Below are 13999 nucleotides of genomic sequence, written 5' to 3' on the forward strand. Positions count from 1 at the left end.
CTCTTACTCAGTTGGGAAAGAGGCTCAGAATGTCACAAATTTGTTCAGAGTCACATACCCAAGCAGTGACAAGGCAGAGACTGAAAGCCCAGCTCTGAGACTTCTCTGCATCCACCAATGCTACCCAGTCCTGGGCCTGTCTCTGTGTACTGCCCCCTTCACCCCACTCCCATCTCCACAGGGGTCAAGCTGGCTTGGGGAATAAGCTCACTGTGGCCTGACACTGTGTTTTGCTACCTGCCATGTTTGCTTCCTGTTGTTGCTGCCTTGGGGGATCTTGAAGCCCCCATATCAGAAACCTTGCTGAATGCCCTTCTGACCTCTGCATCTCTGCAGTTTTAAGAAGAGGAGAGGTCACTCAATTGGAGGTGTCCCTGAGCAGCAATACCAAAGCATCCCTATATGTGTGGCTGCCAAGCTTCCTGTCCAGGCTCTGGATGTTCTGGTAAGGAAAGAGCTGGGCCTCATATATGGGGTACTAGTATGGGAGTGCAGGCACTAGGGATGGCTTGGTTGGGCCAGGAAAGCAAGCCTAGGCCCTCAGTGGGGGCAGAAGTTTGCCTCTACACCCTATGGTAGGACTGCTCAGGAATTTTACAGAGAGGGCATGGACAGGAGAGGGAGACAGGAGGTTGGGAGAGTAGGTGGCTCAACAAGAGAGTGGGGGGTGGCAGAGGGGGAGGCTGCTGTAGGGTCCAGGTGGAAGTGAGGAGAGCTGCTTGGGCCAAGTTTGAAACAAAGTTAAGGCAGAGATGGGGGCTGGGGATGGGGTTACCAAGCCAGTAGTAGGTTGTGTGTGTCCATAGGCACATGTGAGAGCTTGTAAGCAGGCACAAAGAGGCACGTATGGGAAGACCAGGGCACCAACCTCCCCTTGCTCCACAGGATGCCCACCTTTCTGAGGTCAATGCCGTTCATTTTGGCCCTAACAGCAACCTCTTGGCCACTGGCGGGGCTGACCGCCTCATCCACCTCTGGAATATTGTAGGAGGTAAGGCTCCCTCCCTGCAGGCCAGCCCAGTGGTTTCCCTGCATGCATCCTCAGCTGGCTGCATCCTCAGCTGGCTCCGGGGTGGGCCATGGTCTTGGACCTCTTTGTGTTGCCCCACTTGGAACATTCCTGTGGATAGTGGCTAGAGAACCTCCTGGTAAGAATGGGATTCTGGGTCACTGTGCTGAACAAGGGGAGAGGCTCCCTGCTCCTGGGTTCCAGGCCTGCAGGATGGGGAGGGCTGAGCTCCGGTGGTCCCTGCCAGGGGAGGGGGAGTTCCCTATGTGAGATCCTACAGGGACGGGCCTTTGAGGAACAAGTACCTGGGTTCATCAGGCAACCTTTTCACTTGAGCACCTTGCAGTCAGAGATGAGACAGACTGTCCACACGGTCCCGAGCTTTGTGCTCTGTATGGGCCTGTGTTAGGTACTCAGTCAGCTCCTGGAGGCTTCCTAGAAGATGCAGGTCTCTAGCTGGCCGAGCCTTGCTTACAGTGTGACCCAGGGACAGTCCCTTCTCTCTGGTCCTCTCCATGACTAGCTGCCCCCGGGGTCCCCTGCCAGCAGTCATGGGAGTTGCAGCCTCCTGCCAGGCTCCAGGACAGCCAGCGATTCTGTGCGCTAACCATGGAGGAACCATTTGATCTTCTCTCTGTCCATGCCAGTTCCTCTACTTCACAAGCTTAGTGACCTCATATTACTAGTCCCATCCTGTTCCCCCCAGGACGCCTGGAGGCCAACCAGACCCTCGAGGGAGCTGGTGGCAGCATCACCAGTGTGGACATAGACCCCTCGGTGAGAGGATTTTGCCCCACAGACCTGAGATATTTTCCCCAATCTTCATGTCAGGCAGGTGGGGCTCTGGGGCCAGAGTGGATATTGTGGTTATCCTAGAACTGGGGCCTTGGGCTCCTCCCTGGCCTAAGCTTCCCTGCCTTTTTTTTTTTTTTTTGCGGTACCAGGGATTGAACTCAGGACCTTGCGCTTTTGAGGCAGGCTTGGCACCACTGAGCTAAATCCCTGGCCCTTCTCTGCCTGTCTCGATGACTTGGGTCTCGGGAAGCTCTGAAGCAGCCCCTAGCCCAGCTCTCTGGCCTGAGGGATCCTGCTCTGGCCAGGCCCAGGCTCAGGATCCCTCCCACCCTCATTTCTCTAGGGCTCCCAGGTTTTAGCAGCTACTTACAACCAGGCTGCCCAGCTCTGGAAGGTGGGAGAGGCACATTCCAAGGTGAGGCCTGACTGGGGAGGAGGCAGCCTAGGAGTGAAGGGTCATACCTCTGGACTTGGGGGTCTATTATGAGGGCTTGGCCATGCCCTTGATCCACACCTGCGATGGAGCAGGAGACACTGTCTGGACACAAGGACAAGGTGACAGCTGCCAAATTCAAGCTAACAAGGCATCAGGCGGTGACTGGGAGTCGAGACCGCACAGTGAAGGAGTGGGACCTTGGACGCGCCTACTGTGAGGCCCAGCCCCACCTCCCCTGCCCACTAGCCAGCAGCCCCCAGATGCAAGGGACCTCACCCTGTTCTCTGGGATTCATAGGCATTTGGGGTGAAGCTCTCCTTCTCTTCCTCCCCCTGCTGCCCTGTGCCTTGGGCTTTGGGCTGGTGAAGAAGAGGTGGAGTGAGACCTGCCTGGGGGACAGTCTTGGGAGGACACTGTCCCTTCTGGGTCTCAGCATCACCACATGTCCAGTGGGCTGGCTCCCGAGAACCTTGAGAGCCTATACTCTGCCCTTTGGTCCCCAGGTTCCAGGACCATCAATGTCCTTTCCTACTGCAATGACGTGGTATGTGGGGACCACATCATCATTAGTGGCCACAATGACCAGAAGATCCGGTTCTGGGACAGCAGGTAACAGGACTGGCTGTGGGTGGGTGTTGGAGGCCTGGGGACAGAGTCCTGAAATTCTCATTCCTTTCTCTGGCCATGGAAGGAAGGGTCATGGATGTACCTCAGGGAAGTGAGGCTGTGGCGCCAGCTGCACTGAGCCCTTTGAGGGCTCAGCCTACCCCTCCAGGAGCTGTGCCACCTTCTTAGTGGCTCTTGGTCCAGCACTGGACTCTCCCTAGGCTTTATAATCAAGATAGACGAACACCTTTTCCCATTTTGCTACTATTTTTTAATCAAAAGGAAAAATTTAGTTTTTTAAACTGAAGAGCCTGGCATTGGGTGTGAACCATTTACAAAATCAGAATGAGAGCCAATGCTGGGCCTGGCTCTCAATTCAAAGTCTGCTGAACTTCCTCACTGGAGGCAGCTAGCTTCAGTGGGTGGCCTCAGCCCCAGAGAGCCAGGCCCTGGAGTGCCATTGGATTTGGTTCGCTGGCACTTTCTGTCAGGAGTGACCCAGGCCAGGGGGAGCTCTTTTTCACCCCTCTCTCTGGGATACTTTTCAGGGGGCCCTGCTGCACCCAGGTCATCCCTGTGCAGGGCAGAGTCACCTCCCTGAGCCTCAGCAATGACCAGCTGAATCTGCTCAGCTGTTCCCGTGACGACACACTCAAGGTCATTGACCTGCGCGTCAGCAATGTCCGCCAGGTGTTCAGGTACCAGACTTGTGTCTGCTGACCCTGTGGCCTTTGCTGGGGCAGCTAGACCTCTCTTCTCCTGTGGATGGCCCTCTGGGGCCCTCTCTGGGGGGTCCCTTCGGAGGGACCCAACTTTTGACAGAGGAGGCTCCTGGAGCTCCTGGCTGGGGGGCAGGGCTGACAGGGCCCTCATTCTGACCCTGGCCCCATCTGTCCTCAGGGCCGATGGCTTCAAGTGTGGTTCTGACTGGACCAAAGCTGTGTTCAGGTGTGTCTACGAGAGGAAGCCTGTGCCGAGTGTGCCCTGTCTGGACACACACCCTGTGTGTGTCCTCACTTCTGAGCACATTTCTCTTGCTCTGTTGTGGCCACTGTAGCCCTGACAGACGCTATGCACTGGCAGGCTCCTGGGACGGAGCTCTGTACATCTGGGACGTAGACACCGGGAAACTGGAGAGCACCCTTCAGGGGCCCCACTGGTGAGCACAGCCACCCCCTTTCCTGCCCTGCCCCGAGGCCTGCCAAACTGAAGCCAGGTTCTGACATGAACCCAAACCTTTCATCCCACCAAAGCCCTTCACAGGTCACAACGTGCCCTTCCACGTGCATTGCGCCATCCTTATCACAGCCCTGTGAGCTCATTTTACAGATGAGGAAATGGGCTCAAAAGGGGGCCTCAAACTGCCCAGGCCCAGCAGGGAGGGGCATAGCCTGGCTGCAGACCTGGTTGCCCCCTGAAGCCTGCCCTCCCTTTTTCTCAGTGTTGCTGTCAATGCCGTGGCCTGGTGCTGCTCCGGGAGCCATGTGGTGAGCGTGGACCAGGGCAGGAAGGTGGTACTCTGGCACTAGGGTGTGTCATGACTCCCCTGCCTGGGCTGCAGCGCTGGTCTGAAACAAGCCAAACAGCTTCCCTCTGCTCCACTGGGCTCCAGAGCCTTGGGGCTGGTGGGTGGGTGGCCTCCAGACATATGGGGAAGAAGGCCTGGCAGGACTTGGCCAAAACAAAGTAAGGGTTTGAGAAATTACAGTTTTTTAAAAATCTGTCTCCCCACTTCCTCTCCCAAAAGTGGAAAGTGTATCTAAACTGTGTCTGTTTGCTTCTTTGCAGCATTCTGGGTACAAGGAGACCTTTGAACTGGGGGGGATGTGGGGGTTCTCTTCCTCCTGCCTGGGGAGATGGGCACTATTCCTATCTAACCATGAGAACAGCATGAAGAGGGGCCCAGAGGCAGCAAAGAGCAGTGGCTCTTGGGGATGGGGATGTGACCCTTGATCCAGTCATGAGGCCAAAGCAACATCATGGGCTTCCTGCTCAGGCACCCTGGATAGACTGAGGCTGTAGACAGAGCAGGGGAGGCATCCTAGAGGGGTCCCAGTGGAAAGGATCCTAATATGCTAGAGTGATGTCAGGATACTTGGTACACTGGGCCTGCCAGTAAACCAAGGCCCCGTTCTTCCTCCAGAGGCAGAGCTCAGGGTAGAGGAGGCAGCATGGACTAGGCCTGGGACTTCACTTACTTTTTTTTGTGTGTACGGGGGACTGAACTCAGGTCCTTGCGCTTTCAAGGCAGGCGGCAGAACCACTGAGCTAAATCCCTGGCCCATTCACTTACATTTTTAATCCACACAGTGAGCCCAAGTTTGAGGGGTCATAGGGCAAAGCCTGGCATCCCACTTCTTCTGCAGCCTAGAGCTGGGCACAAGCCTGCGGAGATAGATGAGTATTGATCAAATAGCAAATCTAACTGGGTGTGGTGTGGCCTATAATCCCAAGCACTCTGGGAGGCTGAGGCAGGAGGATCACACATTTGGGTCCAGCCTGGGCAGCTTAGCAACTTAGTGAGACCCTGTCTCAAAATTTTAAAAAAGGGGCTGGGGTTGTAGGTCAGTGTGAAGGCTCTGAGTTCCATCCCCATTAATACCCCCCAAACAGCAAAAGCTGCATCCTGCTGGCTCCCAGCTCCCAGCTCCACCATCCCTCCAGGCCTGGTGGTCCCCTGAGCTCTGGAAGACGTGCCCAGGTGCCTGTTGGCTGTCATCTCCCCTGCATGTTACCTCTGACCCTCACAGCAGCAGAGCCTGGGGCTGCTGTGCCTGAAGTTCTTCATCCCTGAAGCCACTCTAGGGCACCTTTTAGACTTCTATTTCCTCCCTGTCCTGCCCCTCCCTCCTGCCTGTGCCTGAGCCAGAGTGACTTCCTAAGGTGTCATGGCTGATCCTTTGAAGTTTCTCTGCTGCCTTCACAAAAACTCTTCAGCTTGAAATTCAAAGCCCTTTAGATGCCACTCCTGGCCTGCATCTTCATTTGCTTTTTATTCTAAATGTGTCATACACATGCTTTTTTCTCTGTCCAGAATGTTCTTGTCCCTCTCACCTGCAATTCAGATTTGTCCTTAAGGCTGTTCCCACTGAGAGTCCTTCCCTCACCTGCCAGGCTGGGTGGAGGCCTCTTGTTTTACCCTCCTCTGTATCTATCCCCCTCCATTTTAAGTCAGGGAGCTCTTGAAAAAGGCCTGGGTGGGAACAGAGTATTCTCTGGGATCAGGCCTGGCCTAGCAAAACCTTAGGAAATGTTTCCTTTTTTTTTTCTGGTACTGGGGATCAAACTCGGGTCCTTGCGCTTGTGCAGCATGCGGCGAAACCACTGAGCTAAATCCCCGGCATGGGAATGTTTCTTAAGTGATCAATTCTCTTATTCAGGGATACAGCAAGTTAACAGGGTTCCAGGAGCCCAAACCAAATCTCCCCTCAGGCCGGCTCCAGCCCTCCTGCCCTGGCTCCCGGTGGCCACCAGGGGTCACCAGCGGCTTAATCTTTGCCCAGACCATTCTGAACCCTCCAGGGATTAGGATCTGGAAAGACCAAAGCTCCTAGTCGCCATCACTAAGCATTTAGGATGTGTCAGCCTCGCTTTGCACTTCTTACTTGTTCCAACTACTGTGTGATCTGTCATGTTTTACAGATGAGCAAAACAAGGCTCAGACATCAAGTGATTCAAGATCAAACAGCTAATGACATAGCTGGACTGTGACTGCACTACACACTTTTAAAAACAAAACGTCCAGACTTCAGGCTCCCAGTTAGGCAGGGGTGCAAGGGCCCCTGTGGTGTGGGGTGTTGGGGTGTGTGTGATTCCTGCTTTGTGTCTGACTTTCCTCCCTGCATCTTCTCTGTCCTCCATTCTGGCCCCTGAGCTTTCTTGAAGTGAGGACATGGAGGGACACAGGAGTGAGGGAAACTTGAATCCTGGGAGGCTGTTATTGGCTACACCACTGGGGTAAGTTCCTCAGTGTATGTGGTTTTGTTGCACCTCACAGGATGGTTATGAGACTGCTTAAGTGACTCAGAAGAGGTCCCCAGGAAATAATGTGACTCACTCCCTAGGACAGCAACTCCTCCACTCCCTGCAAGGCTTTCCTTCCACTTCTGACCACACAGCTGTTGGGGTGCAGCTGCCTTCTCTCAGGGAGCACATTCTATTTTCCTGTGCTTTTTGGAGGAGCAGGTCTAGAAGGTGAGAGTCAGGCTGAGGCTTTCCAGGGAATGAGGTGGGCTGGAAGAAGAGATGCCAATACACTACAGGGGACGTGCTCAAGGCAGGCTGCCCTTCTGGTCTTTTTTTTTTTTTTTGTACCAGGGATTGAACTCAGGACCTTGTGCTTTCGAGGCATGTGCAGTGCCACTGAGCTAAATCCCGGCCCCCTTCTGGTCTTTTTAGCAGAGGGGCCTAGTGGTAGCAATTGTGCCAGGCTGTTGAGAGTCAATGCTCAGGATTTTGATGCTCAGGTGCTGAAGGGGTGCCTGAGTTTGGGTCCTTAGTAGAAAATTGGAATGGCCTTGCCCTTGCTGTATACATGAATTAAGGCCCAGAGAAGAGGCAGGAGCTTAGGGTCACACAGCAGAATGGGGGAGGGACCCAAGCCTCTGATTCTCTTTGGCAAGAACTGGACTCAGGTTCTGCTGAGGGGCTGGGCTGTTCTTCAGGAGGACCAGTTACAGGTTCTGCTCCCAGTCCAGTGACTTGAGAAATCTTGGACAAATCACAGCAGCTTCTGGGCTGTATATCCTCATCTGTGAAACTGATTCTTTCCCAAAGCTCCAGGCTCCTAAAGCTGACAAAGCTGTACCTGTTGTTCAGCAGGCACAGATAGCACAGGCCATAGAGACCTCAGGGAGGAAGAAATAACAGATGCCCTTGTTCTGGATTCTTCCTGTTCCTTGGTCACCTCCCAGACTGGGCTTGAATCTGATACATATTTTTTTAAGACAGGGTCTCACTATGTAGTTCAGGCTGGTTTTGAACTCACTATGTAGCCCAAGCTGGCCTTGAACTCACAGCGATCCTCCTGTCTCAGCCTCTTGAGTGCTAGAATTACAGGCGTGTGCCACCATGAATCTGATGTTCTTGAGTCTCCTTGATCAGCTGTGAACTCCTTAGTGATAGGAACTGGACTCCAATGCCAAGAACATGGTTCATGGCAGTGGAGGAATCCTGACACCAAGTAGAGGCCCATAAGAGAGATTCAGATATACCATGTCTGTGTACAGGCTGTTTGCCTTTTTTTTTTTTTTTTTTTAATTCTTAAGTTCTTTTATTGGTACATTTTACTTTTTTTTGTTGCTGTTGTTTTGAGACAAGGTCTCACTATGTAGCTCAGGCTGGCCTCAAACTCAGTGATCCTTCTGCCTCAGCCTCCCATGTGCTGAGATTACCGGAGTCTGCCACCACACCCAGTTGTTTGCTTTCTTTGAAGTATACCTGCTAATCAGAAACATCTTCAATTCATCCACACATTATTTACTTAATCTTCCTGGATTTTAGCGAGATTGCATTACCTTCTCATTCCCACTTTATAGACAAGAAAAGGCAGGCCCAGAGGTGAAGAGCTGAGCGTTGAGCCTAAGGTCACAGTGGATCACGGGTGGCTCAGGGACTCAAATACAGGTCTTTTCACCAGGCTTTTACCTTGCCCCTCACAGGATTAATAGAGGGGGTGTGCAGTACACAGTGTAGAAGGGGTGTGGGTTCCTCTCTTTGTTTCAGGATAAAACACTCCAGGAGAATATTTCCAGACCAGAGTTTTCAGAAACAGATATGGCAGAAGTACTATGTGTGTTTTTTTGGCCATGGGGATCAAGGAAAAACCATCCAGAAAAAAAATGCTCTTTGGTATTCTAGTGGTTCTTGGCAGATCAAACAGTAACAAAGCAAACACATGAAGGGTCTAGGAGGAAACTTGGCGTGTCAGGCCATAAGAGTTCAGGACAAATTTCAACTCTTCCCCCTTTAACTTACAATTTCTGTAATTTGGCTGTATTTGTGTCATGAAAAACAACTTCATAATGAACAAAAACAAAGGCAAAGATTCTGAGCAGCCAGATTTGGTCATAAGGCCACTTAGAAATGGCCAGACAATAATTAGAACTAAGATCAGGGCCGGGGATTTAGCTCAGTGGCACCACACCTGCCTGGCAAGTGCAAGGTCCTGAGTTGGATACCCCTTGTGGGGAGGGACACACCTAAGATCAGCTGTGGCTGGGCTTGTGTGGTGAGCGATTAGAGTAGCCTGGGATGTCTGTTGCAACTTGGAGCATGAGGGTTGGTTTGTTTCAGTGGAGGAGTCCAATGACTTGAACTTTCTTTTAAATTTCTTGCCATCTCAAGATGTCCATACATTTTGGGTACTGGGGATTGAACTCGGGTACTTGTGCCTTCGAGGCAGGGGGCAGAACCACTGAGCTAAATCCCTGGCCCTAGTCCATGTACTCTTAAGTCTGTTCTCAAACATGTGACCTGTTGTGTAATACTCTTACTCTATCTTAGAATAATTGAACTGATCCAGAATAGGTGAAAACAAGCAGTGTTTTCACAAGCATAAATCATAAATTCTCATATGAGTTTTATGCACAGAAAAATGTTTGGGAGACTACATACCATACATTCCCAGCTCCGAGAAACAGGAGAGTTTGTGGGAGTCTGCTCCCAACAGGTTAGACCTGGTCCTTAGTGTAGCTGGCTGGAGGCCAGAGAGACTCAGCCTGTAACCAGGACTCCTCTATCCATCCCTGAGGCCAAAGAAATTTCTTTTCACACAATTTACCCTCAGGGTAGAGATTTAGGAGAGAACAGGCAACCAGAATAACCACTTCTGGAAGCCAGCAGTCACATCCTCTAAGGGGACATCCAAGACCCTCCTCTTACCCCTCCAGTAGCAGAATCTGAGCTCCCTCCCCAGCACACTGTCTGCCCCTTCATTCAGCAGGTCTCACAGCACTGGCCTCATGTATGGACCTGTTTTGGGTTTTTTTTGGCACAGGGGATCGAACTCTGAACCTTGCACTTGCGAGGCAGGCGGTGAAACCACTGAGCTAAATCCCCAGCCCAATGGACCAGTTTTTTTTTCCCCACTGGGAAAGACCTGTGAAGGCAGACACCATTACTTATTTATTTCCCTCTCTAGTATGCAGGATATCACACCTAGCACACAGGGACTGTTCCTCAGATAGATTTACTTTTTCTCTCTATCGGATAAATGATTTAAGGAGGGCCCAGGAGTACATATCTTTAGCAAAAGCATGTTCTTTTTGGAAAAGCCTATTCACCCAAATCTTTTTATAAAGACACTTAGAAAACTTAATTCCATTTTTTTTATTATTCAACATTTTATACATAATAAATACAAACTTTTTACAGCCACTGTAAAGAAAGCGCATGTGCACAGAGGCTCCCTCTGAGCCCTGCCCTGTGCGTGTGACACTGGGATATATGTTCTGGAGGAGGGGTTATTTTTTTTAAAAGAGGAGGCATATTTTCACAACTGTTTTTTTAAAATAAAATTAGCAGCTCTTCCAAAATATATTTTAAAATATAACAAAAGATTTGAAATAATTCTGAGGTTGTGGAAAACTCAAATTCAAGGACAATTTGGCTAGCTAAAGACAATACATGATGGGGTGGCAAGAACTGCTCTATTTAATAAGCACTTGAGAGATTTGTAAGATGTCAGAAACTTCTAAAATCTTTTTAAAAACATCCTTTTGTTTTTTAAACTTAAGAATAAGTTTGATAAACGTAAAAAGACCTCATATAGATCAACAAGTTAAGAAATGCCAAAAACCACAAAACAAAAATCATTGAGAAGATTCAGCAAGGACTACTGTTACTTAAGTGATCAAATGACTAACTGAAAATTTCTTCCGCTCTTGGTCAAAAATCCCACAGGGACATTTGGCGAATATTTCAAGTTTTTAAAGATTCTTATGAAGGGTGTGGAATTCTGAAAGCATAATGCAACTTTTTGGATTCTGATTTTGTTTTTGGTACCAGGCAGGCGCTGCACCACTGAGCTACATTCCTGGCCCCTGAAAATCTGATTTCATGACAAAAATTTTTAAAGCAGCTGGGGAAAATCCCTTGGTTCCTAGGTAACACATTCCCTACCTTCCATGGGGTGGACAGCCAGAGCTCCACTCTGGGCCCTGCTACTGTGGTGTGGAGAAGCCCCTACCAATCTGGGACACACACAGCTCTTTGCTTGTCAGCCTGCATTTGTGCAAGCTGTGCATCCTTTAGTCCTTTCTCATAGGCAGCCGGTTTCCACCATGGGCTCACAGGATCTTCCTCCAAAGGAAATGTCAGGGCAGGGGGACCTGAAAGCTGCATTTCCCATGAGTGACAGCTGGTCTGCACTAGCCACAACCTGGCTATTTGGGCCAGTGTGCTGGCTTGGGAATGAAATAATTCTAGAGGCCTCCCCAGTAGGGAAGCTCAATGATGCAGACATGTGTCCTCAATTTATCCAGACATTCATGTTCTAAGGGTATTGGCCAGAAAAGTATATGCTGTAAAAACTGAGAACTACCCAAAGACAAAAAGAACATTAAACTGGCTCACTTCAGATCTGGAAGCTCCAGTTCTGTGTTAGCCATAGCCTCCTTTTTATTAGTCTATGTGATGGGCAAGATGTGGCTATTAGTTCAGCCCCTCCAGGTTAGCCCCACTAATACTAAATGAATGGCATAAATATTCAGACAAACGACACTGTTATTTTAAACCTGTTAGTTGTGGAAGAGATGTGTATTAATGTCAATGGTGCTAAATTCAGGGCAGTCCGTTTTTTTCTCAGTAAGGGTTCACTTTCAGTCTGGGGATGAACTTCGGGGAGGAGCCAGCCTCTCCTGATCCCTCTTTCTGTTTCCTTTTGGAGCCAGCATGATCTGATTAATACTTAATCAGATGAGCAAAAGTCACTTGGAGAAAGATGAGATCTTTGCCACACCCTTGTGGCCACAGTAATATACTGTACGAGGGCACATGATCAGTAATTCTGTGACTGTGCCCTGGGACGTGGCCTGGCTTTGAGTATCACATAAAAATGGACCACTGTTAGGCATAAGGGATGTCCCCTCTGTGCTGGGGCCCACTAGGATTTGTGCTATGGTATGAGAGATGACATAGAAAATAACAACAAAAAAAGGCACAAAATATTCAAAACGTGGGAAAAGTCCGCCAGGCCACCCAGTCACATAGAATCCTCCTTGGTTATGCTCTGTTCAAGAGTCATCATGCAAAGGTGCCTAAAAAACAAGACTGGCCAAACTCCAAGACTGGCCTTGATTGTAGCCATAATGGAGGGCAAGCCCATTGTCACACCAGTGTGATCTCCACATCTTCCATCTTCTCCGTTGGCCTCCGGTGGTTCTGTGTAGGTGGAGGGGGAGCTGCCCGGACCTGAGCAGTGAAGAGTAACATGGGCTGTCAGTTTCCTGAAGGGTGTGGAGTGTCTGCAAACCCTAACCACTCCTTTATCAAGGGCATGAGCACCCAGCACTTTCCATCTAGGATTCACTGCTTCCCACCCTGAAAAGCAGGTGCTGTACTGGATGACTTGGCAAACCCACAAATCAAGTTGCTGCCTAGGCTGAAAGCCTTGTGGCAGCAAGAGTCACAGCAGTCTTAAAATCCTTCTCAAAGTCAAGGCCTGGAGTTGACAGAGGGAAATGTTTAGAGAATTGAAAATCATGTCAACCTGTCTTAGGAGGACAGTTGCCAGAGAGAAGGCTGGTGAGGCAGGATGGGGTTAAGATGTGAAGGACAGCTAGATGTGGTGGTGCATGCCTGTAATCCCAGCACTTGGGAGGCTGAGGCAGGAGGATCACTGCGAGTTTGAGGCCAGCCTGGGCTAGTGAGTACAATGCCAGCCTGAACTATACAGCAAGACCCTGTCTTAACAACAAAAACAAGGATGTGAAAGACTTTGCTAAGCCATGTTAAAAAAAAAAAAAATCTGGGCATGGTAGTGCATGCCCGTAACCCCAGCACTCTTGGGAAGCTGAGGCAAGAGGATTGCCATGAGTTTGAGGCCAGCTTGGATTACATAGCAGTTCAAGGCCAGCTTGAACTACATAGCAAGACCCTGTCTCAAAAAACCAACGAACCAAACAAACAAAAAATAAATGTGGTTACTAGACAAAAAAAATCTGGGCTTTATTCCATAGGTAAAGAGGAGTCTTTGCTGGATCACAAGCAGTGTCAGATCTGTGAAAATACTCAGGTACCACTTTAGAGTAGAGGTCAGAGGTGGACCAGAAAAATAAGAAGATAACTTAGACTAGGCATGGTGGTACTTGTCTGTAAAAAAGGGGGGTGGAAAATAACTTAGGAGGCTTTTTCAGTCACCTGACAAGAGAGCTGATGTTAGCCAGAACGAGAGCAGCAAAGGTGGAAGCAGGGCAGCAGAGTTTTGAGAGCTGTCTCTGAGGTAAACCTGGTAGGATATGGAATTGACTATTTGTGGGAGATGGCTAGGGAGGTGCCAGCAATGATCCAGAGTACTGGTAGGATGTCGGTTCCACTCACCAAGAAAGGCAATAGAGATGAAGGAGTGTGTCTAAATAATTTTTGCTGAGTTTTGGGGTCTGGGACATACAAGATGTGATGACCACAAGTCTGAAGCTCAGGTAAGAAACAAAAATCTGGGAGTTGTTGGTACATAAATGGTTCTCACAGCCATGGGACTAGATATGATAAGTTGGGGAGAATGCCTTCACCGACTTCAAGAAAAATAGTCCTGGGACAGAACCATGAGAAGTTATCAGCAGAGATGGATAGAAGCAAAGAAGCCTGCAAAGGTCCATTAAAGGGCCAGACAAGTGGAAAGCAAGCCAGAAGAGTGGGGTAGAGCAAGCAAATCAGTCTCTTTCTCTCCTTTCTCACTCTTACCCACCAGCTCATGTTACCACTGCCTCCTGCTTGGACCACTGCTCACGGGTCCTAGTGGTCACCCATGTCTATTCTGCTACCCTCCATTACTTTCTACTTAGCAGCCATAGCAATGCTTTAAAAATGCAACAACACTGTTCTGCTTAACTAACACCTAACAAGACACTCAAGCACATCTATTGAGTGAATGAAGCCAGTCGTTCAAAGCATGGTATTAAATGCTGATACAGGGTCAAGGAAAATAAATTTGC

The 13999-nt window shown here is 49.8% G+C and overlaps 2 protein-coding genes across 30 annotated transcripts in view; one reads left to right on the forward strand and one right to left on the reverse strand.

The window, feature by feature from the left end:
* The window catches only part of Atg16l2 (autophagy related 16 like 2), a 47965-nt gene that overhangs the window by 8013 nt on the left and 25953 nt on the right, over positions 1-13999 (forward strand). For 3 of the 19 annotated variants that reach the window (XM_087211903.1, XM_004863281.4, XM_013065030.3), the window contains 10 exons: positions 337-445; positions 886-991; positions 1716-1786; positions 2148-2219; positions 2333-2453; positions 2744-2849; positions 3395-3544; positions 3747-3794; positions 3904-4005; positions 4288-4610. In XM_087211903.1, coding sequence (XP_087068029.1) covers positions 337-445; positions 886-991; positions 1716-1786; positions 2148-2219; positions 2333-2453; positions 2744-2849; positions 3395-3544; positions 3747-3794; positions 3904-4005; positions 4288-4375 — 973 coding nt within the window. In that variant the 3' untranslated portion in view covers positions 4376-4610. The other 16 variants (XM_087211895.1, XM_013065028.3, XM_087211898.1 and 13 more) reach the window with 14 other exon arrangements.
* Fchsd2 (FCH and double SH3 domains 2) overlaps positions 9164-13999 on the reverse strand; it is a 311736-nt gene continuing 306900 nt past the window's right edge. For 6 of the 11 annotated variants that reach the window (XM_087211911.1, XM_087211917.1, XM_087211912.1 and 3 more), the window contains one exon: positions 9164-12257. In XM_087211911.1, the coding sequence (XP_087068037.1) occupies positions 12174-12257 (84 nt within the window). In that variant the 3' untranslated portion in view covers positions 9164-12173. The remainder of the gene's footprint in view (positions 12258-13999) is intronic. The other 5 variants (XM_004863278.4, XM_004863276.4, XM_087211913.1 and 2 more) reach the window with 1 other exon arrangement.

This window comes from Heterocephalus glaber, unplaced genomic scaffold (assembly GCF_053883595.1).
Source record: "Heterocephalus glaber isolate CG9 unplaced genomic scaffold, H.glaber_assembly_v1.0 deba00001428, whole genome shotgun sequence".
Classification (NCBI taxonomy): Eukaryota; Metazoa; Chordata; class Mammalia; order Rodentia; family Bathyergidae; genus Heterocephalus; species Heterocephalus glaber.